Consider the following 23,256-nt stretch of genomic DNA (forward strand, 5'->3'; position numbering starts at 1 on the left):
CCAGCCCCAGAGCTCCTGCAGCCCCTTCTTCCCCCAGCGGCCGTTCTCCCTGCCCTGGCCCGGCCCGCTGCCCAGGTAGCAGTGACTCGAGCAGCGGGTCTGCCTTTGCCAGCACCGCCGGCTTCGTGCAGGAAGGACACAGTTGGGGGGAGGAGTACAAATACTAGGAGCTCGTTTCTTCTTTTTTTCTTTTTTTGGTTGACTGGCCTCTTCCCCCTGCATGCCCGTGCCCTCCCACTCCCATTCCCTTCAGTCTCTGCTCAGAGAGTTACAAGCAAGAATCCCAGTGCAGCTGCAGATCGTGTCCATCAAGGAAGTCTGTGGAAAAGAGGCTGGGAGCCGCAGTGCTAAGGGGGGCCAGGCTCATGACAGGTCCCCCCGGCAGCTCCAGCCAGTCCATGCTGTCCAAGTTAGCCTCAGCCAGATCCAGGGCTATGCCCCCGGACGGCTCGTGAGCAAAGTGCAATTCCGAGGTGTCCATAGGTGAAGGCGGGTGGTCCAGGATGGCCGAGCTGCTCAGCATCTCACTGTGGAGGTCATCAATCAGCGACAGGGGCTCCGGCCCATCGTGGCCTGCCGTCAGCAGAGGGAGGCCGGTGCTGCTCTCCAGGAAGTCCTCCAGCCGGCCCACGGGCACCGGCTGCCCCAAGGACACTGGCACCGCCAGCTCTGAGGCATGGTGGCTGCTGGGCGGTGGGGAGCAGGCTGGGGCCACGGGCGGTTCTTTCCCAGCTGGGGACGACTGATCCTTGAAGTCAGCAGAAATCTCTGTACAGGGAACAAACAGGCAGCCCAGGGTGAGGAAGGGCTTGGCCAAACACCAGAAGGATCCCTCCCACCCACCAACTGGCATAAGGAAACTCATCCTCTGCCCACACTTGGCTCGCTATGGGGGGTTTTCAGCCCACCTCCGGGGAATTCAAGCTCTGCCCAGATCTGATGCAGCAGAGCCACCGAGAAGCTTCGTACCATGCTAATGCCTGACTGCCATTGCCCTCGGTACCTTAATGGCTACTGCCGTACTGCCACGCTAAAGGCCCTGGCAGGGACACAGGAGCAGAGTCCTGGGCCGTGACAGACTCTCCCCTCAGTGCTCTATAATCCCCAGGCTCACACCCAGAGATTATGGGAAACGCTGGCTTTGTCTCCTTACCTCCACTTTCGATGAGAATGTCAAACAGGTCATCCATCTGCTGGCTGGAACAGCCGTTCTCCTGGGGAAAGCGAGCGCAGGATTAGCTTCCTATTTACCACGGGAGCTTCTGCCTCCAGCAACACCCTTGGCTGCCGGCTGTCCTCCCTCGCCCCAGGGATGGGGCTGTCATCTAGCAAGAATGAGCACACAGAGGCATGGCACCAGAACCCGCCGTAACCTCAGGCTGTGCTAACGCTCACCGGGCAGTGAGGGGCTTGGGATTTCTACCTGTGGGGTTTAGGGTCTGCCCCAAACCCTCCAGAAGGCACTCAGCTAGGCAGGCGCGGTCGTGCCTCTGTTCTCTAGTACCGGCCCAGGTCAGGAATCCAAGCAGATTTACAATGGCAAGTTTTCACCTGCTCTCCAAGGAAACCAGGGAGAAGAACTGCTCTCACCTGGGCCTTTGGCTGTTGCTTCATGGCCTCTTCATAGCCTGGTGGCTCTTTCATTGGGACTGAGGGAACAGGGAGAGGAGGTGGAGGAGTGCCAAAAAGCGACGGGTGCTGTTGCTGCTCCAGGTCCATCTGGGATGGGGAAGGGGCAGCAGGAGAGCCAGGCTGCGACGAGGCCTGTTTAGAATGAAGGCAGAAGGGGTGATGAGGGGAAAGTCCACATCAACTCCTGTCTCACGGCTGCTTTGAGAGACCATCACCCCCTCTCTTGGTGAGAGCTGCACAGAGGTCTGCACTGCTCCCAGCAGCCTGGCTGCTTCCGTGTACTCTGTGCACTATGCCCTGGCTGGAGGCGAGGAAGACAGGTTTCCCCTCCAGCTCACAGCTGGAAATCTTTTGCTGATTCTTCTAACAGTAAAGCAACCGTGCCACAAACCACCACCAGGCTGCTCCTGGATGGGGAGAGCCTCAGCTGTCCAAGTGGGGGATTTCTCTAGCACTTTGGAGAGAGAAGGCACTTCCCTTGTTGTGTTCAGCCTACTCTGTGCAATATATCCACGACCTACCTTTTACCCCCCCCCTCTGTAGTGCCTGCTTTGGGGACACAATCAAGCTTCACTAGCGGCACGTTTCACAGCCTGATGGTGGGCAGAGAGCAGCAGAGCACTCAGCAGCACCAGAGACCTCCAAAGGAAACCCCAAGCGTTGCAGGAAGCGGTGCTCATGACTCAGCTTTGCCGGATGAATCAGCACACTGCTGCCCGTAAGACAAGGTAGAACGTGGATCAGGCCTTTGCCTCTACAGCAGTTACACGTGAGCCCCACTGAAGCTTCTCCCCTGGAGCAGCGATCCTCAGGCAGTAGCTGAATGCCGGTATGTGTTGATGCTTCTCCCCATCCTGTTTTCCCTGAAAGCTGTTGCCTGTTCTGTGACCTGCAGGTAGAGGACCGACCCCAGGCCCTGGCCGGCAGAGCTGCTCTGGGGTCCGCTTTCTTCCTGAGAGGGGCTGGAAACTGGCGTTGTGGCACAGGCCACTGGGATGTGCTGGAAGGGTGCCTTTTTTGACACTGGGAGGGTCAGCTTTGCCAGGAGCATCAATTTTCAGGGGCCGTTTGTGGAAACCGTTGGGGAAGAAGGGCTGCAGGTTTGGAGGTGCTGAGAAAGACAATATGGTGTGGGGCAGCTGCCCCGTGACCACCTGCAGACCTGGCTTCTGACCCTACAGGGACGCAAAAGGATTAGGAGGGTCACTACAGATGCCTCCACAGCACACGAGCCAAGGGAGTCTGAGGGCAAAGGTGCTTCGTTTACTTTCTGCATTTCCTCAAAGGTCTAAAAGCAAACCAAGGCGCTGACCCTTTGCAGAGTGAATATCCCACTCTGACCACGCTAGAAATGACTCCTCGCTTCGTGTCCTTTCCAGGATCTGACTCAGAAATGATCTTCCAAGCTCTAAAAACCCTTCATAATGTTTCTGTATCTTAATTACACGTTACAGAGTTAGCTAAGTAGGCTAGAAAGGGAGGAGATGCGCAGCAGAGCCTCTTTACAGCCCTCACCTGGAGAAGGGGTAAAGGCAGAGGAGCTCTCTTTCCTGAACCTGCATCGCACTCCACAAAGATGATGACCAGGGGTGCTCAAGGCGCGGGAATGGAAATCGCAGCACGTTCATCAGTACCAGAGAGTAAAAGGTCACATCCTTTTGCCCCTCTCAGAGCCACCTTCAGTAGCAGACCTACTGCCCACACCACCCTCTCTCCATGCAGCAGCCACCTTTTCAGCTCAGCAGCACTCCTTCAAGAATCAGCGGCACCACTGTGAGCCAAGGCTGCCCACTCTGGCCTCTCGTCATTTTTAATTGACAGACAATGCTTGTTTGAAACACCAGCTGGTATTCTGCCCAGACGTGGGACCAAAGGGTAAAGCTAGTAAACTGTCAGGGCTTAGCCCAGAGCTCTTTGCTGTCAAGCCTCCACATCACTTCCAAGTGTCCCCAGTAGGAAGACCTCATGGACACCTAGCTCTCCTGAAACCTCATGCCTGATGGGCTCTCCATGGCAGCTCGTTCAGAGGGAGGCAGGGGAATGGAGAGGCTATGCCAGGCTTCTGCTGCCACAGTCAAGCTGAAACCAAACACTCCATGCAGCTGCAAGCTGTGGCAGAAGCTGCTGTGAGATCTCACTTGCTGTGATGACGGTCTCTGACCACGATTTTTTGTGTGTGTGTGTGTGTGTCCCCTTCCCACCGCTGCTACAAACCCCGGCAGCAAGCAAAGAAAAATGAGGAAGAAAAGTGAGCAGGCAGCGAGCTACCTTTCTGACGGATTGCTTTAGTCCTCTGGGCTGCTGCTGCTGCTGCTTCTGCTGCTGCTGCTGCTTCTGCTGCTGCTGCTGCGCGGGCTGCTGAGAGGTGCTTGCAGGTAGCTGACACGGAGGTTGGCTGGAAGTTTTAGCGGGTGATGATTGTACTTTCTGGAAAGAAAAGGGTATCTGTGAGAAGTTATTCCCTAGACACAACATGGAGCAAGGCTTGTGTTTCTTAAAGCATTTATGAAGTTTGTTTTTCCCCGCTCCTTATTCTTTAGGAAATTCAGTCAATTGTTCTGTTTCACCAAGCAGAGAAAGCAGACAGGGGTGGGATTCAGAGTCCTAAAAGAGGAGGTAGTACTAGTCTAAATCCCTGGGCTATCCATGACACCCTTCGGGGGCTGGCTGACCTGACACAGGACCTGTGCCCTTCTGGAGCAGCCGGTGGAGTTCAGGTGAGACACCCTGGGTTATCGAGGGTGACACTCAATGCTGATACTTAAGACAGCTGCCTGGCACCTCACCTGCTACACAGCAAGTGCAGCCTGCTCAGAGCCTGTCCCTGACAGCAGACACTGCCACTTGCTCTGCAGAAGGTGCAAGAAATGTAGCAGCAGAGAATGAAAATCTTCTCTGATGCTATGGAAGATGCTGTGGTTTGACTCACACCATAAAACCTGGGCATATTTATCCCTTCCTGGAAGAAACACTCAGACCGCTTCTGTTAAGTGCTGAGCTCATGCCAACAGGGGAATAGTAGATCATCTCTGATGAAAGACTCCGTGAACACTGAAACACTGACAAGCATTAAAATAAAGAGCAGCCAAAAAGCGGAATGTGTGCTCCCAGGGTCTGATTTCAGCTCTCGGTAGATAAGGTGACCTATTACCACTCTGACTACGATCTCTCCAGTAAAGGACGAGAGGTGAAATACACACTCTGCTTTTTTTTTTACTACCACCACAGGCATAGTTGTTCTTTCAAAAACCAGTGAGATGTGGCAGCAAACCCTTGCCCTCCAAGCCCGACATCCTGCCTGACAAAAGGCAGACCCATGCATTTGGAAGAATGCTGAACAGCCCGTGACGCACATAGTCAATCGTGCATTGCCGTACACAGTTCATCATTGTCAAATTCCAGTCTTTCTGCTGAAGATCTGCTTACACTGCTCTGTTTTACAAAGCCACGATCTACCAGCCATCGTGGCAAGCAACTCAGCCATTTGAGTATTTACTGCATTGAATTTCCACCGCGTTAAATCACCCTAGAATCATGGAACAGTTTCAGTTGGAAGAGACCCTCAAGATCATCGAGTCCAACCTTTGCCCTAGCTCTATCAACACCACCAAACCCTGTCCCTAAGGGAACCTGAACCACAGGAGCGGGAAGACGGAGAGAGGAAGCCAACTGCCTGCAGCAGGGATGCGACCTAGCCCTTGCCTACCTGCAAGGCCGGGCAGCTACTCCCTGCCTTCCTGTGGGGCGAGAGGCCCTGCCTCTCGGCGCTCTGCTTGGTCACGGTGAGGACGATGTGGGTCCCTGTGGAGTCGGTGATGAGGGTGGGGGGAGGGGTGCTCTTAATGAGGTCGCTCAGGGCGCTCCCTTGCTGGCCAAGGAAAAGCCGCGGGCTGTCGGACTGGCACGGCGGCTCTGCTTCCGCGGCTGGCACCTCCTGCTTCACCATCACGGCTTTCTTTGGCACTGGGCTTGGATTCGAAGTGTCCATTTGGCTAGCGGTTGGTGCAGGGCTGAATTGGTCTGTTTGGCCACTGGATTGCTTTGCAGACTGGCAACTCAGGAAACCGTTTTCGCTCTTGACCTGGGTGCCAAACGCTACTGGGTTGGAGGCAAGGGCTGTTCCTTCTCCCGCAGCCGCTGGGGCCGGTAGTGACTGCTGAGAGCGCTTCTCCTGCTCTAGCTGTAGTCTAAGCATCTCAACCAGCTGCTGCTTCTGCTTCAGCATGCGGGTGAGTTCCTCGATCTGCTTGTCCTTCTCCTGCAGCATCTGGTCTTTGTCCCTAACTTCCGCATCTCTGCTGTTACTCGTGCTACACCGCTCTGACCTGGGTGCCGCATTTACGCTGCACGAGGCAGACTTGGAGCTTTCTTCCTTCACCAGGAACTGCACTGGAGATGCCTGCAAGGTGAGCTGGGTCAGGGGTGAGGTCACCATCTCGCCAAAGGCATCTCCAGTGGCCGAGTTCTCATCTCCTGTGCTCATTTGCGAGCGCTCAGAAGGAGTTGGAGAAACAGGAGGAGTCGAGCCTGTGCTGCCAAACTTCATCACGCCGCCACCGGTGACTGTGGCCACAACTACTTCTGCTGGTGCAATGCCAGTGGTGACCAGGGCTGGCCCTGTGCTCAGCCTGGCAGCTGGGAAGGCTACCACCACTTCGGCAGCTTTCGGGAGGACGGCTGCTGTGCTGGGCTTGGGAGTAGGGGTTGTTTGGCCGGCTGCACCGTTCTGCTCTTGGTAAGCTCTGAGACGCTCAATCAGGTCTGTCTTTGTGCCCGAGACAGGCAAGGCCCTCAACTTCAGCTCTTGTTTCAGCTCTGCTACCTGATATGGGGAGAAAAGAGGGCCACATTAAGAGGACATACACTCTAACGAGAACAACTATTAACAGCTACCAGAGCCATGGGGCAAAGGACTAAACTGACCCTCCTGCAGGCCAACAAACCTGCACCTCAGGTACAGACTGCAGGGTAGCAGTACCAGCTGCTATCCCTAACTCCTGTCAGTCCACCTCAGCCCATCTCTGGGGCAGCAACATCGTCCAGTACTGCCCTCTGACAGTGGCAAAAAAGGGGCTGTGCAGCTCCACAGGACACTTACCTTCATCTCATCTAGGTTGGCAGGGAGAGGGCCAGGCTTGCCCACTGCAGCGTTACTGTTTTGTCGCATCAGCCCACTGGAACCAGAGGATACTGAAGATGCGCTGCTGACTGTGGCAGAGAGACTGCGTACAGCAGGGGCAGTGGCACCACTCTGCTGCTCTCCTGGAGGCCTACAGGGAAAGGAAAAACACAGGCATTAAAACCAAGGTGGAAAGGCACCGGAGGCCCTCAGTGTCAACAACCATACATGTTCAGAAACATCTGGGCCACTAGTGCTACCCTAGGCATTAAAGCACACCAATGCCTTTGACTATATCCATGCCCCTTACTCTGCCAACCGACTCACTTCAGCTGCTTCTGTCTGATCCATCTGACACCGGCCCTTTTTGAGGCCTGCTGTAACCTAACAAGATTGAGTGCGTTACACCCAATCGCCACGCCTCACACCCTGAACACAACATCTCTGAAAACAGTAGTGGGGAAGCAAGTGCCTCCTGAGAGAGAGCTGCCATTTAGGACCCATACTTTGGTGGGGCTGGCAGGATGGTCTGATAGTTGTAGTGCTGCTGCTGCTGGTTGAGGATCTGAAGCTGGAGAAAGAGCTGCTGCTGCTGCAGTATTTTGGCATAGGATGAATCCATGGGAGGAGCTCCCTTGTCCTGCTTTTGGTCCGGGGGAATATACTGATGATATTTAAGCTTCTTGACTTTCGGCTTCAACTCCTTGGCTTTTTTACTGCGCTGAGACTTCTCACTAGCAGACTTGGGCTGGCTTTGCTATTTAGAAGAAAAGGAGGAAGCAAATAAGAATGGAAATACTGAAACAACACAGCACCCCATGTAAACCAGAACACACACTAGGATTTTCATTTCAAAATTCTCCAGATTTGACCTCAGGGTCTTTCCGTGCTTCCCTAACTCAAGCAACAGTATAGTCCCAGCACCCGCAGCAGCTTACACTGCACCATGACGCAGGTCACCTTTCCCAGCACACCAGATCATGTCCAGTGCAGATTTGCTGACTCTAATTGCAGGTAGATGATTGTTTCAAAATATTTTGCATTCAGGACCCATTTTACGGGAGGTGAATACATCATGGAACAGAAAAACCTATTAGATAGGTTACAACTAATGTCAGAGGAAGGCATTAGTGAGAAATAAGCTTTCCTTCCTTTGCATCTGTTAACACAATACTTCCGACTCCAAACCTTCTTCACAGTAAGCATCTTGCCTTCCTTCAGACCACAACAATGAAGAAATCAGCCAAAATAGTACCTTAATGAGTGTTGGAGGGGGCTTGGCAGCAGTAAGAGCCGCTCCATTGGTAAGACTAGGAGGCAGAAGAGGTGGAGGTGGCAGAGGCGGGGGTGGCTGTTCAGGTAGGAAAAGTGTTTCACTGGCGTCTGCGCTAATCTGCAATTGGGATGTACCCTGCAGGGACAGAAAAAGGCACAGTGAATACAGACACGAGGAGGGAAACAGTTTAAGAGAGTGCAGGAAGTGTCCACTTACAGGGAAGCAGCACAGGTTTCAAGTCATTAATTAGACTCCTTTAACTCACTGCTTCAGTTGTCCCTGAGAAGCAGTGCAATTTCTCAGGGCAGAAAAGGAATCAAAATCCCATTCCTGTATCTCCCAGCTTTGCCTGGGCTGTATCACCAAGGAATGATCGCCCCCCTTCCCCACATGGCACCACTACGGGGGCTTCTGAATAACCAGAGGACTTCACCAACACCACACAGAGCTACGACTCCTTTTGAAATCTCACAGACTATGCCTTTTAAGGATCCCTCGGTCTCACTTTTTCGGATCCTCTGCCACAAATCAGCAGTAGCTGTGAAGCTCCAGGGCACTGCAGGAGGCCACCGCATTCTCACCTGAGCTAGTGATGTGCCAGTGGTGCTAGGGAGAGGCTCACAAATCCGGGAATCCATCGGTGATGGGACAGACCCCTGGGACTCATGGCTGGCTGGCTGTTCTGGGGAGAGGGCATCACTGCTGTCCTCATCAAAGGAGGAATTGTCTGCAACCTTTGGGTAGTTCACCTGTCCAACTGAAAACACAAACATCAACTGCGGTCTTTGAAGTGGAGTAAGAAATTATTTCACTTGACACTGGATGTTTCACAAAGATGATGAAGGCACAAAGAGAGTTGTGTCTGGGTTGTGCTTAAGGCACCAACTAAAAGTGAGAGAACAGAGCCCAAACTGGATCAGTTTTAAGTGTTTACATTCATCTCTGCTATCAATAGACTAAAGTGATGCAGACCGGGGTGGACCATATCCCTTGCTTCTTAGCCAGAGAAGATCAGGAAGCGTAACAAGAGCTACACAACCCAGCTCTGTGGCATGGCTTATTTGACTCTCATCTGGCATGAAAGAAGAAGAAGAAGAGGGTTCGACAGTGTAAGGTTGAGTCATGATTTCTTGGTGTTCATCCTGCGTGGTGGAAGGTGGAATCCCTCTCCAAGACAGAATCCCAAATTGTCCTCTAGTCTTACAAGCCACAAGGGCCTGACTGCTATTGGCACGTCCATCTATCTACATGTCCAGGAGATAAATTCATGTGAGTGTACATTTGTAACGTACTCGTGGTTTTTGGATGACGTTATCTCAAATTAATCCTGGTAAGCAGGAAAATACTATCGTTTGCACCTAACGCAAACGCAGCAGAAATCCAGAGAGATGGACTTTGCTCAGTCAGAAGGAAGCCACGTCTCTAATGCTCCAGTTCGCAAGTTCACTCTTTCTCTTCCTCAACCACTTCTTGTGCAATAGTGAAGCCAGGCTCTCCCACAACACTGTCCTTTTCCTTTTTCATGAAAAGTATTCCATCTTGCTCACAGTTGTGTCCCATTTGTCTTTAAAGTAGCTGTGCATGTTTGAGGGGGTGAATAACCACAGACGCACACAGACTGCTCAGTCTGGGGAGACGGGAAAGAGCACCGCTGAGGCAGTGGGAAGGCTATTCCTCAGCATTCCTTTCAGCCCTTGGAATGGCACTGGCATGATTTACATCTGTTCTGGTTTATTTTTAAAGGGGTTGAATCCTCTGAAGTTTTTAAGTTCACAGACAGCTTTTGTTTCATCACACCTGTTTAGATTCTGTCTCCTCTCCCTGATCTGAGTAAGTCAGTGGGTTCTCCCTGACCAAGGCTGCTGACATGTTATACTGAGAGAGGGATTTTTTAAGGAGAGAATCTAGGGAATGCAACCATCAACAGTCTTTCAAGTCTTTAGGGTATGCAATTGCTTTCACGTTATTCTGGGATGTCCATACGCCCTATAATTTAGTGTCTCCGTAGCACTATCTGGGCCAGAGCGAGTCCTGCTTTTCAGAATCCTTGTGATTCTGAGACAGGAAAACAAGACCAACCACGGGATTGCACTCGCTTGGACAGGCAGGTGAATTGATAGGGAATCACAGCCACCTGTGGGAAATGCCCTCAACATAGATCCTCCTCTGGCCTTACCGATAATGGCTTCCTTCAGGCTTGATTCCACAGGCAAGATGTTCTTCTCCACCAGCTCCATGGGACCCGGCCTCTGCGCTATCTTCTCATTGAGGTCATCTGCCAGTCTGGCTCTCTTTAGCTTCAGCTGCTTAGCCTGCAAGGAGGGTTCAGCTGAGGTCTCTGTTTGGGGGAAAGTAAATAAAATGGCATCAATCCAGCAACGGTCAACCTATGCACTTCAGCAGTATTTTGCTTCTGTTCAGAAAGGTAACAGTAGATAACTGTACAGAAAAAGAGTTGCAGATAACAATAGGTAACTATGCACTATAAAGGTATTATAGATATTCTGTATATTTAAGTTATAAGCTAACTACAGTAGCCCTTGTGACTCTAAAATAGGACAAATTCACTGTTCTCAAACTGATGTCACCCAATTCGCATACATCTTTTCCCTTTCAGTTGTGTCCAAAGATGTGGGGCTCAGCAGCAGCATAGTACTCCCTCTCTGAAACCGAAGTGCTTACGGATTAGATCGAATCTGCCTCACTGCCTCGTGGATATTTTACAGTGTCTTCCCTTAGCAGAAGGGCAATCCACGGTCATCCTATTTCACTGTTGCTCAGCTACACAAAACTGCACAAACTGAGTTCACATAACAGATTCTTCTGAGAATCTCCATGCAAGCAGAGTTGAATCCCTCCCAAGAAATCGCACGACAGGCATGATCTTCTGCCCACTCACAACTGAAAGAAAGACTTGGGGGTCAGAGGCAAAACAGAAAGCTGTTAAATAAGTAATTGCGGTAAAGTTTATTGTTGATGTTTTCCTGTTTAGCACGTGCCATACCTTCCAGAATGTGCATCCTAACCAGCTCTGATCTCTCTGGGCGGGACCGGATTTTCCGTTTCAGATAGTCCTCTGTCTGCAGCAAAAACAGACAAGCAAGAACCATTTTCAGTTGACCAGACACAGGAGTGAGGTAATCTTGGACAGCACAAACAAGAGAAACAACCATCTTTAGCTGTTACTGAGATCTAAATAAACACAGAACAGAGAAGGGGCAGATCTTCTGTCCCAGAGCACCCAGAGAATGAGCTTATTCTAAAGATGACCTTCTACTGTAATCGCCTCAGTCTAACTGTGCGCTGCTGCCCTGCAGAACAGAACCACTTCCTCAAGAGCTGAAGCCCTCTTTTCCCTTTTTATGCAACACCACTAACTTTTGTCAGGATGAAATTCAAGACATTTCTTTTTACATTAAAGATAAATGCACTGGTTCCATTGTTCAGAGGAAATACTTTCATATACTGCTGGCATTCAGGGCTGACTTGTGGTTTGGGCATGCTCTTCTATTTGTTTCAAGATACGTTATTTGTTAAGCTAAAGACCCCATGCAGTCCCTTGGCAGGCAGAATCTAAACGCTATGACAAGACTTATTTCATTTCCAGAGCTGCTTTTAGCTCTGTCTTTGGAGAATGTTCTACAGAGCAACGTACGGAGATGACTCTGTCCCAGGCTGAGCATGTTACCCGCTACATAGCACAGGAATGGCAATCTGGGAGCACTGGCTAAGACTGATAAATACTGGCCATCAGGATGGGCCTTCAGAGAAAATAAATATTTAAGTCAATCAGAAAACTGCACGGTGCTTGCTCAATTGCCCACACCAAAATATTAACTTAACCGAAGGTTTTAGGAAAAAAGAGGAGGAAGAAGCAAAAGCCTTTGGGACACTGGTCTTAATGCAAAGTCCACTGTTCCAGTCCTTTCACAGTTTAAAGTGCTAACACTCCCTTACAGGTTTTAATCATAGCTGATATTTTTTTACTTCTGCTGTTGCTTTCACTTAGCCCAGCAGTCATAACAGGTTTTATTCCTCTGTAGGGTAATCAGGAAAAAAACCTACCCCCAAGAGGCCTTTTGAGGAACAGAAATCATCAAGAAACCCCCCAGTTTGCAAAGGTGCCCCATGAAGTGTGACGCCTGGCTTCCTCTTTCTATAGAGCCAGAAGTCTGTGTGATTTCAGTGTTACAAGATTTTGGGGGGGATCCTCTCTCTCAAATTTTCAAATTTCTAATGGCCTAGATACACAAGTGCACCTGCAGGTCACAGAGAAACCATACCCTTTCTTCAAAGGTGGAACTGAGCTCCACATGACAGGAGCATTTAAGGGCAAAACAGACACCGTAAAAAGAAAAATGTAAAGTATATGGACAGTGAGAAAGAAAAGTATCAGTGACTTCCAGAAAGAAGATTTCAGGGGAAATCCAGGCACCACATTCAATGGGGTTTAGGCACAATTAGTTCACTGAGGGTTAACCACCACCACACACAAGCTAAAGAACACTCCATCCAATACACCTCTGGCTACACAGCACTGTATTACATCCAGAATACGAACAATTCCGTTCTGCATCTCATTAACAGCTACAGGATGCCCAAAATGTAAGACATACTACTCCTGACTTCCCCAAAACATTAAAGGCAATATTTCATCTTACCCTGGCCCGCTCCAAACTCCTTCTTTGTTCATGAAATGCAGCTGGACTTTTCAGAGCTGTTGAGAGGAAAACATTTAGAGAATGAATTAGAATGATGGAAGTTCTCTCACGGCACGTCCCTTCAGGCCAACTAAGTTAACAAATACACCGCAGCAACTGCCTCCTGCATCTTTCAACACACTGGACCAGATCTCCAGCTGATACAAAGCAATGTGAATTGGCATACTCCATCTGACGGCACAGGAGCTACAGGAACCAACCTGGGCTTTTGGTGGACCACTGAAGAGACTAATACGAGTACACTTACAGTCGAACTAACCACTGCTCACAAAGCTGGGTCCAAGAACATGAGTCAAAACCAGCTCCTCAACAAATGCCTTCTACAAACTTCAACATACAGTTGGACCCTTATATCCAGGACCCTTAAGTAAGGGAAAGGCACTGAAACGCTGAAGAGATACATGAAATGGTTGGAAGGATGGGGGAGGATCCTAATGAACTGTAAATCCTCTTTACTACCTTTTAATGTCAAAGGAAGCTGTAAGTCTTTCCTTAATCTGCACCTGTGTTTTGTGTACATGCAAGGGCTGGCTGCAAATTCTGCAGGTCCACAGGACATATATATTGTTCCATGTAAGAGAAACTATCAGGAGAACAGGAACACTTGGACAGGAAAGTACCTCTGTCTGTCGACAGAAAACCAAGACTTGAGGAATTAACAGCAGCTCTCCATATAACAGACCTCCTCGCCCCCTCGGGCCCAGTATAAAACCAGAGCCAAAATGGATCATGTTTTAGGAAACTGATCCTCTGCTGTCCAGGACCGTAATAACCCTGGAGGAATCTCTCACTCTGCCTGGCTCCTCTGGAGCACACAAAGCTCACGTCCCATAGTAAAACCGGAGAAAGAGGGTGACAGCGGTAAGTGTCACTAGCTCCTCATGGTTTTCCTGAATCCACAAGTAGCTTGCTTTTTAAAACAATCACATTGTGGATTGTATTCAGAACTAGCTGAAGGGAATGTAATAATTTCCTTCCATCTTCCTGAAATACTCAGATTTAAAACTGCCCAGTGAAGTTTCTAAATTACCATCAAGCTAAACAGCAAAGTTAAAAAAATTCAGCTTTAAAGATAAGTTGCAAGTCTTCTGAAGACAGAAATCTAAACTTGTACAGTTAAGTAACTCCAAAGTATTGCATCTAGGTCCTATGAAATATAGTCTACTTGTATTATTTTTCCAACGATTAAATATTTCTCAAATGTAATTTCATAATGAAATCTCAAAAGACTCTCAAAAAATAAAAGCCTTTGCATAAACGCAATGTAAAAAACTACTTCTAATGCATGTGTGTACTTCTAAACTCTCTCCTACAGAATAAAACGGAGTAGCCAAAAACAAAGTGTTAAGACAGACACATGTTCTGCAAAATACAGGCAGAGTCCCTCTCGGTTCACATAAATGGGGTAAAAAGTAGAATTTAGTCCATATGCCAGGAATTCTGAACACACCAGGGCATCATGGATGGGTTTCACACTACAGAAGTGAACAAAGAATGGTTTGTAGAATAAATCAACAATAATTGAAAACTAACCATAGCGAGTGAGTGCACAGACCTCTACAATGATGCAGCAAATAGTTGCTGTTCAGATTAAAGATAGTTTCGTACAATCTGGTTATGGAGAGAAACCATCAGAGAAAGTTATGCAAGCTGTGAACTGGGAGTGCACTGATTGCACTTCGGGATAAACCGAAGTAAGAGTAGAGATACGGTTTTGCAATAACTGCAAAAATAATACAACAAACTTCACTAGCTAGCTGAGACATCAACTCCTGGCTAGTCTGACCACCACACTTTGATGAAGAAAGCAACAAATAATATTGGGAAACACTCTTTTCAAGCTGCATGCACTGCTTGCAAATACATAGGTGCTTCATATCTCTTTCATTGTAGGCATATCACAAAAAAGTGAAATAAAATTTCAGGTACACTTGGGCAAAGATACCACATAATATATAAATTGGTATAAAAATCTACCCTGGAGACAAGTGAAACAGGCCTCATCTTGACTCTTCAAAAGCTCTCTACCACCGGAATGTGCAGGCACGGCAGTAATTCTTTACTCTCCCCTTCCAGCCTACCTCTGCTGTCAGTTAAGAGGCAACACATGAACTTTAAGTGACATTTCCCCGACCATAGCAAACGGTCAGGAAAGTCATCTGCAGGAGTTCAGCTGATGTCACAGGTAGTCCAGGGAAATTCTTGCATACAGCAGAACAAAGCAAGAAGATAAGAATCCCTGAGCAAAAAAAAAGAACAACCCTTCCCCAAAACACATACACATTAAATCTAAGTAATGCAAAACTGCTACGGGAAGAATCTTGTAAAGAACAATTTCAGTCTCTCATGACTAGCCCTCTGGAAACAAGCACTGGGTTGTAGCAGTCTTGGCTGGCAACATGACAGAGGACTTCATATTCGACCTCTGAAAATGTCAAGAGGGCACAAATCCTTCACTGCTTCCCTCAGCAATCTAGGATGGGGCTGACATGTCAGAAAAGGGTGTCTATTGTAAAATCATACTCCATTTGAAGTTAACTAAGCCTTCCACATTTTTCTCGGTTTGAAATGGCTAAATAGCCCAGAGCTGTGGAGCAACTCTGATAACTTTACTACAGCAAATGAATAAAAAAACCCCCAAACAACCAAAACCCAAACCTATGAAGAACTCTGATGCAGTAAGGCACTAAAGTGGCTGGGAAGAGCAGTGGTAGGAGCTTGAAAAAGGGGCCTGTCTGCATTGTGGGTCTCAAGCTCCTACCACTGCCTTTCCCAGCCACTTGGCACTGATCCCTGCAAAACTATTCCTGCCCCCTGTACCCTTCTGGCTTGCTCACCTGAGTGCTGCTTTATCCATTCCACTTAAAATTACCCATACTGACAAAGCTGTATTGTCCTCAGCCATATAAGCTCCTCCAGCTCATTCTGACGGTGTATGCAAATGAGCAGCTTAGCTGGTGGAGCAGAAGCAGTGGTAACCAGGTAGGAATGGGGCAGCACTTCTATCACTGACACAGGATTCGTGTCCACAGCCCTTGGTACTTGAAGGAGCCGGTATAACCACAGTAAATAGGGAGGAAGAAACTCCAATCACCTAATGCCTCCTGACTCCTCAGGCTGGATAAAATATACTAAACTATTCCTTACAGTAGTTTGTCTAACCTGTTCTTGAAGACCTCTTATGAAAAAATGCAGTATTATTGCAGAGAAATTATCCCAGTGCATAGATATAGTTCTTACTATTTAAAAACCTTTCTGAATGTCTAACTTACATTTCCCTTCCTGTAATTTATAGTCATTATTCCCTGCCTTACCTGTAATCATTACAGAGAACGATTTATTCTCTTCTTCTTTGCATCTATCGCTATATATTTGAAAACTTGGGTTCTCCTACAGTCTTCTGTTATATAAAATGACCAAAGCCAGTTGTTTCAACCTTCCTTTATAGATATTTTCCAGACCTTTGCTTGTTTACTCTCTGTTGGACTCCTTCCATTTGATCTGCATTTTTCTTGAAGTATAGTGTCCAAAATTGGGTACATATTCCAGCCTAGGCTTTATCAGCTTTTACAGAGCTAAATGATTATAAAATAACACTTCTCAGTTATATGTCCCAGTTAGTTTGTGGGTTTGTGTACATAACACACATAATGTGTTCACTTGTGCTTGGCTCACAAATCATGAAGGGTCTCCAATCCTCTTCTGCAGAGCAGCTATGTAGCCAGCCACTCTCCATCCTCAATTCATGCCACTGACTAGACATAGCAAAATGTAAAGTCTCTGCATTTTTCTTTGGTTTTATCCCGTACTTCTCAGCTTCTCCAAATATTGTGAGTCCCAATCCCGTCCTCCTCCCAACCTACTAACCTGCAAGCTTAATAAATATGCACACTGTTCCCTTGTTCATGTCAAATTACTGAAAATACTGAATAGTATCAAACACTGACTTCCTCCCTTCCCACCCCACTCAAAAGCCCTGCTCAATATATCCTCCCAATCTAACACCAAGCCTTTTTCCCAATACTGTTCTCTCACCAGTTGCACACGCAGCTTCAAGCTGTCCCAGCTTGCTTACAAAAACGTCAAGCACCTTATTAAACCCAAGAAGTGCAAAAAGTCATTTAACGCCCAGACTTCCTGGGGAGGCAGTTCAACAAATATTTAGTCTGGTGGTAGGTCCAGCTTAAGTAATGACTTTTTTTCCCCCATGTCTCACACATTTCTGCCTTGACATTGATGCTCCAATTTTACTTGTAGTGCACAGGGAGCTGTACTAGGGAACTGTCACCATATAAAGTAACTCCAGCACCTGCCCATGGCACTTGCCCCTCCGCAGAAAGAGGTACTAGTTAACTCAGTTTGAATCCTTGATCTAGCTAACTGCATGGCCAGCTTCGCCAGCAAAACTTTGGGTGAGCCCCTGATGAGAACAGAGTGCTGTCAGAGAAAAAAAAACAACCTGCCCAACTACAACAATAGTATTAGCTGTTGACAGTTTTTGTTTTCCCCTGTATGCAGAAAAAAACTCCTTTATTTGGGAACGCAGAAGTAAATTCTGCAATGCCCATTTCAGTTGGGTGTATCTTTTGCCTGCCTTTCTGATTGTGCTTCTACATGATACGTGCATGGTATTTGCATCATCAATAAACTGCAGTTATACTTTCTGCCCCCACTCCTGTACCCAGGCCTGGGACAAAGCATGTTAGCCCTCAGTTATGCTGACAAAACCGTTTGTGGACTCAGATCACAGTTGTTTTGAAAGAGTTATTTTAACCTGGATTGGTATGCTGGTTTACAGCACGGCTCCACAAATAATAAGTGTCAGCAAAACTGAGCAAAAGCTGCCCTGCCAGACAAAGTCAGAAACAAGAGGCTGGGTTTAAGGCCAGTGCTGCAGCAGGAGCCCCTACGCTGCTGAACCATGGCCCCCGTGTCTTCAGACTGCCCCATCCACTTTAGGAAAACAGCCTGATTTTACAAATGGTCGAGGAAGCACTAAAAATGGCTTAGTGATAAAAGGGACAGAATCACAGAGAGGTAGGGGTTGGAAGGGACCTCTGGAGATCATCTAGTCCAACCCCACTGCCAAAGCAGATTCACTCAGAGCAGGTTGCCCAGGACTGTGTCCAGACAGGTTTTGAGTATCTCCAGAGCAGGAGACTCCACAGCCTCCCTGGGCAGCCTGTTCCAGTGCTCTGCCACCCTCAGAGTAAAGAAGTTTCTCCTCGCCTTCAGCTGGACCTTCCTGGGCTCCAGTTCGTGCCTGTTGCCCCTCGTGCTGTCACAGGGCACCACTGAAAAGAGCCTGCACAACAGTATCACCAACAGGGTTTGGGACAGCACAGTCCAGAAGGTGCCCTTCACCAAGTTGTACATACTTTTGTCCCACTCGGACAACCATTTGGCAATTTTCAACATCTACTGTTAGGAGGATAAGCTTTACCTGTCACCTTTAAATGACTGACAGCAGGACATGATTTTCCTACCACAGTTGGGCTGGCTGGCAAGGATCCCATGAAATTCCTATCACATACATCCTAGGTTTTTAGACTCTCTGCTACTTGTTGTGGTACATTTTGATGCTTCATCACCAGAAATCCTGAAGCACTAGTATCTTTGTGGTCACACCCTTAGCTACCATGAGAAATCTCCCTGAAGATCAATGATGCAACTGTTTTGTGCCTCCACCCTGCTTCAAAAACGTTTGCAGCTATACATTGCGACTACTGTCCTTCCACCTGACCCCCCAAAGCGAAGCAGCAGCACACAGGACCATCTACAAAAATGCACACTTTTCCATACAAAGCACAGAAATGGAAGTTGCTAATCTTTGCTTCAAAGCAATGTCTTGATTCCTATGAAACAGGGTCCAAAACTGCAGTACATGAGTTCAGTGTTCCCTCAGTCCAAGCTACGTTTTGAAGATGGCGATTTGTGAATGAAGGGAGATATTGCTGCCAAGCATCAAACTGGTGCTGCTATAAACAGACTGAATCAAGGCCCAGCATTCAACCCCAAATCTCCAATATAACAGCAGAGGCAAAAAGCCAGGCAAAATGGTTCAAACATTTCTGTTCAGGGTTTACCCTGCAGTGTACAAAAGCAGATTTTCAGCCTTGCAAAGCTTTCAAAGAAGTCATATGCAGATCTTCAAGTTCCTGTTACCTAGTGTGAGAAATAAGTGGAATCAGACCCAAATTCAGTCATTCTAAGAACGAAACACAGCAGGGGAAGGGGACTGACATAACTGCTAGGAAAAAGAGGTCAAAATATCTGTACAACCCGTGTTTGCTTATGCAGCCAACAGAAGACAACAAGGTTTGCAAGGAACCAAATACCGGGAAGACAGAAGAGCAAAAGGGTCTTCACAGGTCCTCATAGCTCAAGTGTCTAGGGGGGAGGAGAGGCTGCAAAACCTGCAATCGGTAAGATCACTACTGGAGGCTATCAGACATGCAGGCTGACAGAGGGGAGACAGCGCATGAGTTTTCCTTGGCCATAGTGTTTAGCTTGTCATAGACAACAAGGTGATATTTGAACTGCAAATCAGTTGGCCAGACAACGTGCAATGTTTGTAGAATGGCTACAGCTAAATTCAAAATACTGAGTCAAGTATTCTGCTCATCAGTTAGATCAGTTCCTGAGGGAAAGGTAAAATCTTCCTTTGCTATGACAAAGAAAAGTTTGTGTCATGTCCAAACCCAACCTCAGACATGCTGACTTAATTCAGAACGGCAGAAGGCCTTCTGCTGCAGCTCTGCACCAAAGTCTAGTTTCTCTCTCTTGTTTACTATGCTTTCGTAAAAAGATGAGATAAAGTGCTGCAAATAGGCTCGATGACTTCCTCTGTCGGTTCTGGGTGGGGCTCCCATCCCACAGCATTTGGTGTGTAGCACTTGGTAAAAGACACAAAACTTGAACCACAGAGCAAGGCAGTTGGCACTTTCTTCCTCCCTTCATCTTCACCCCACTTCCAAAAAGCATTTCTCATAGCATCGATGAAAAAAAGTATTCAAAAACGGGGTCACAGAAGGAGCTGTCATCTTGACAGTGGGGCAGTATCAAAGAGCAGTATGCTGCAAAAATATGAAAAGGAGGTGGGGAACACACTGGTGAGAGAAGAAGAGATCTCCATCAGCACTCTTTTCTCCTTACGCAGCTCCGGGGAGTTTCACATCTGGTACAGAGGCCTGATCATACTTGAGAATTCTTGCTGATTTCATCCCCCTGGCATTGGTAAGAGCCCTTGGATTAAGTCTAAGATCCGAGTATTAAATTACGGATAAGAAAAGAAGCCACAACTGGTAAACTGTGATTACTCAAACCCCAAAATACATAAACTCAGAAAATTCAAAATTAAGATTGACCTAAAAAAACCAAGCCAAATATTTTTATGAAGGTGAGAAACACATCTCTGGCACCGAAACAAATGCAGCTTTGCCCTTCAATGACACCCTTCAATAACAATGTCATTCCGATTAAAGAATTACGAGTGTTTCCAGCCTCAAACAGAAGAAAGCTGGAGAAAGGTTCTTCCCCACGTTTTTACTGTTGCCAGCACTGCCACAGCATGGCAGTTACAGCTGTACCGAGTCTCCCCTATTACCCAGCTGTTCCAATCCACAGAGATACGGCACAGAAAATGGCAGCCAAATAAAGGCCGTGTTAGCTAGATTGAGCGGTGAGGCTCAGGCTGTTGTGGAAGCCAGAGCTGAGGAAGCCCTGCCACCCTGACACACCCCCTCACAGAACCACCCCTTCTCCTGCATCAACACTCAGAAGTCTGCACAGCATACTGGCTCACAGAGCTGTTCCCCAAAAAAGCCACTTTCCAGCTCCCTGAACTGGGCTTGCCGTGGTTGCACGAGCATCCGTACAAGTGGGACTGTGGTACCCTGCCTCACCTCAGCTCACCACAGAGCCACGCACCAGCTGAGCTGCTTCCAACACCTGAACCAAGCACCTCTCCACCGCCCACATCCACAACTCAGAAAAACTGTCAGTAACTTTATTGTAACAGCATCTCCCTTACTATGCAGCTGAAGTTTAAGATTTTCATTAGTTTTAACTGTGTGAAAAGCCTGAAGTGTAGGTTTATCATAGGAAATATGCGAAATTATAGACAGAAGGGCTAAGATTTTTCAAGGCCAAACAGTGAGTTAATTTAAACTCTAACAGATACATGTAATTTCTCAGAAAGTTCATCCTCTTTAGGAGCAAAATGGAAATTGTCACCCACAGTAACAGCTATCAGATCTATGGGTGACTGTGGCTATAGTTTTGTGTCAAAAAACATTTACAGCAAATTCAGATAATGTATAACCCACTCTGTCCATCACCATTAATTCTTTGCATTCAAAAGACATTACCGAAATCCTAAAATTAAAAATAAAAAAGATAAAGCTTCATCACAATTAGGATTACACCACCTCCAAACTGAAGAGGAAAAGGGAGACAAGGAACTTCTACCGGGAACCCTTTGATCCATGCATTCCTACACCAGACTTCATTCCTCCTTCTTGGATGGATAATCTCCCTTTGCAAACTCTTCTGACAACTTTATGGAGCGCCCAGGCTGGGGGAGGCATGGGGCCATAAGAAGAAAATTAAGAGACCATTCCCAGCCAACAAGTAAGAATGAACCCAAGACAGCTATGGGAACATGAAGGGAAAAAAGCTGTATTACATACCAGATTTTACTCCCCTGAATTATTATGTTTCTCTTGCAACTGGCAGAGTTAAATCTTTTATCATCGCAGGCATCAAGGACTAAACACGCAGCCTGTCAAACCCCTGAGCGTGGCCTTTTCTTTCTACAACTTCAGAAAGGGCAAACAACACATTTCCATTGCTAACACAATGAACTTTAATCACAGATGATATAAACACATGGAAAACACACACAGACAGCTATCTAAAAATATAAACAAACCAGGTGCAGTTACTAGGCTCCTGACAATAAGGAGCTCAGCTTAAATGTACGGACTCCTCCACACAAAGCCTGAAGGCTTTGAAATTGTGCTTCAAGAGAAGAGATCAAAGTCAGAGAACCAGCAAATAATTCCTGGGAGACAAGTTACAGGTAAGTGATCAAATTAAAATAGAACCAGTTACAGATTTCTGTGCTACATGCCACAAACAGAAATACAGCTGCAAGTGTCCTCTACTGCTTTTGTTTGTTTTACCATACCTGCTTAGTGTTCCGGCCTTACTCTCAGAGCATGACATCGAGTATATTAAAAGTGTCGCTGCAGCCTCTATATTTGAGGTCCCATTCTGTACAGAATGAACCAGGAAACAGCAAGTTTTCAGAGGTATTGTATTAAAAAGAAGTTACTATTTTTAGACCTTAAAGACTTTACAGGTTTGGACATTTTATTAAACAAGTCTGGGAGCAATGACATTTACAGTCCATATGTTTGTTTTTAACTCTTTATCCTAAATGAAAGTACAGTTTCAGCTTGTTTTGCGGAAAAAAGGTATGAAAGTGAAGCAGTCACCAACGGGCAGAACAGCAGACACTAGATGGCAGGGAAGTGAAAATTTGTATTTTTGTTTTGTTACTATAAATATATTCTAAAAACTACAGGGAATGTCACTACAAAGACCAGATAGGTAAAGCAGCAAGAGAATGACAGGACCATGTTACGCAGCAGAGACAGGTAAAGCAGGAAGAGCTCTTTCGGGGTGCTAAAGCCATCGGTTTACCTGCAGTTCAAATATAACACACAACAACCTTGAAATGTCGACTGCGTAGCCACACTGCAACACTTCTGAATCAGGCATAGCCATTCATCTTCTACCCTAGCCTTTACATAGGAGATAAAATATTGCTGAGACATTAAGGACTGCACCCGAAGTCATTGCCTTGACTGCAGAACAGCTCCTGGCACGAAACATACTGCACATGTAGGTAACTGTGTGTGTTCCAACAGCTTACTGCCTCTCCTTTCTTTGACACACATCAGAAGATGCTCCTATTTCACAATTAGCAGTTAAACAATTTATAAAGCTAATTTTTGGTTTTCTTTTGTTTCTGACAACATTTAGTATGTTCTGCTGCAGCTATGGTTTGTAACAGGAACCAGAAGTTGACTATATCCTCAAAGGACAGATGTCCTTCAACTACCACCCCATATATTATATTGACAACTTTCAGGTTTAAAACTGGTAGCTTAATAAGGAGGTATGAACACGAATAAAATATTGAACATAGAGCTATGCAATAAAGTTGGAAGTGCGTAATTTTCATCAACCAAATTACTTTTTTAAAATTGAGAAGTGGTTAGACTATTAGGTAAAGGCTGAAGCAGCAAAATTGTTTTTAGCTACCCTACACAAACGCAAGTGTGGATGTATGGCCAAATTTTGGGGTTGAGATGTTAAAGCCTAGAGACATGGTTTAACTTTAGAAACTCACAGGTGGCAAGCATTTCACTTCCTGAAATCAATACCTCAAAGATCCTTTCCTACCTGCGATGGTAGCTGTGCTTGGATGCAGAAGACCA

The 23,256-nt window shown here is 47.1% G+C and overlaps 1 protein-coding gene across 2 annotated transcripts in view; it reads right to left on the minus strand.

Annotated features, from left to right (window-relative positions):
* Nucleotides 1–241: 241 nt before the first annotated feature.
* The window catches only part of MRTFA (myocardin related transcription factor A), a 46,178-nt gene continuing 23,163 nt past the window's right edge, over nucleotides 242–23,256 (minus strand). Inside the window, exons 3-14 of one of the 2 annotated variants that reach the window (XM_086469420.1) lie at nucleotides 12,689–12,744; nucleotides 11,032–11,107; nucleotides 10,204–10,365; nucleotides 8,609–8,784; nucleotides 8,007–8,162; nucleotides 7,258–7,508; nucleotides 6,731–6,902; nucleotides 5,339–6,454; nucleotides 3,901–4,059; nucleotides 1,591–1,764; nucleotides 1,154–1,214; nucleotides 242–768 (exon numbers count right to left, since the gene is read on the minus strand). In XM_086469420.1, coding sequence (XP_086325546.1) covers nucleotides 269–768; nucleotides 1,154–1,214; nucleotides 1,591–1,764; nucleotides 3,901–4,059; nucleotides 5,339–6,454; nucleotides 6,731–6,902; nucleotides 7,258–7,508; nucleotides 8,007–8,162; nucleotides 8,609–8,784; nucleotides 10,204–10,365; nucleotides 11,032–11,107; nucleotides 12,689–12,744 — 3,059 coding nt within the window. In that variant the 3' untranslated portion in view covers nucleotides 242–268. Of the gene's footprint in view, nucleotides 769–1,153; nucleotides 1,215–1,590; nucleotides 1,765–3,900; nucleotides 4,060–4,285; nucleotides 4,305–5,338; nucleotides 6,455–6,730; nucleotides 6,903–7,257; nucleotides 7,509–8,006; nucleotides 8,163–8,608; nucleotides 8,785–10,203; nucleotides 10,366–11,031; nucleotides 11,108–12,688; nucleotides 12,745–23,256 lie in introns of both variants that reach the window. The other variant, XM_086469428.1, reaches the window with a different exon arrangement.

Source organism: Leptosomus discolor, chromosome 1, assembly GCF_034619465.1.
Source record: "Leptosomus discolor isolate bLepDis1 chromosome 1, bLepDis1.hap2, whole genome shotgun sequence".
NCBI classification, from domain to species: Eukaryota; Metazoa; Chordata; class Aves; order Leptosomiformes; family Leptosomidae; genus Leptosomus; species Leptosomus discolor.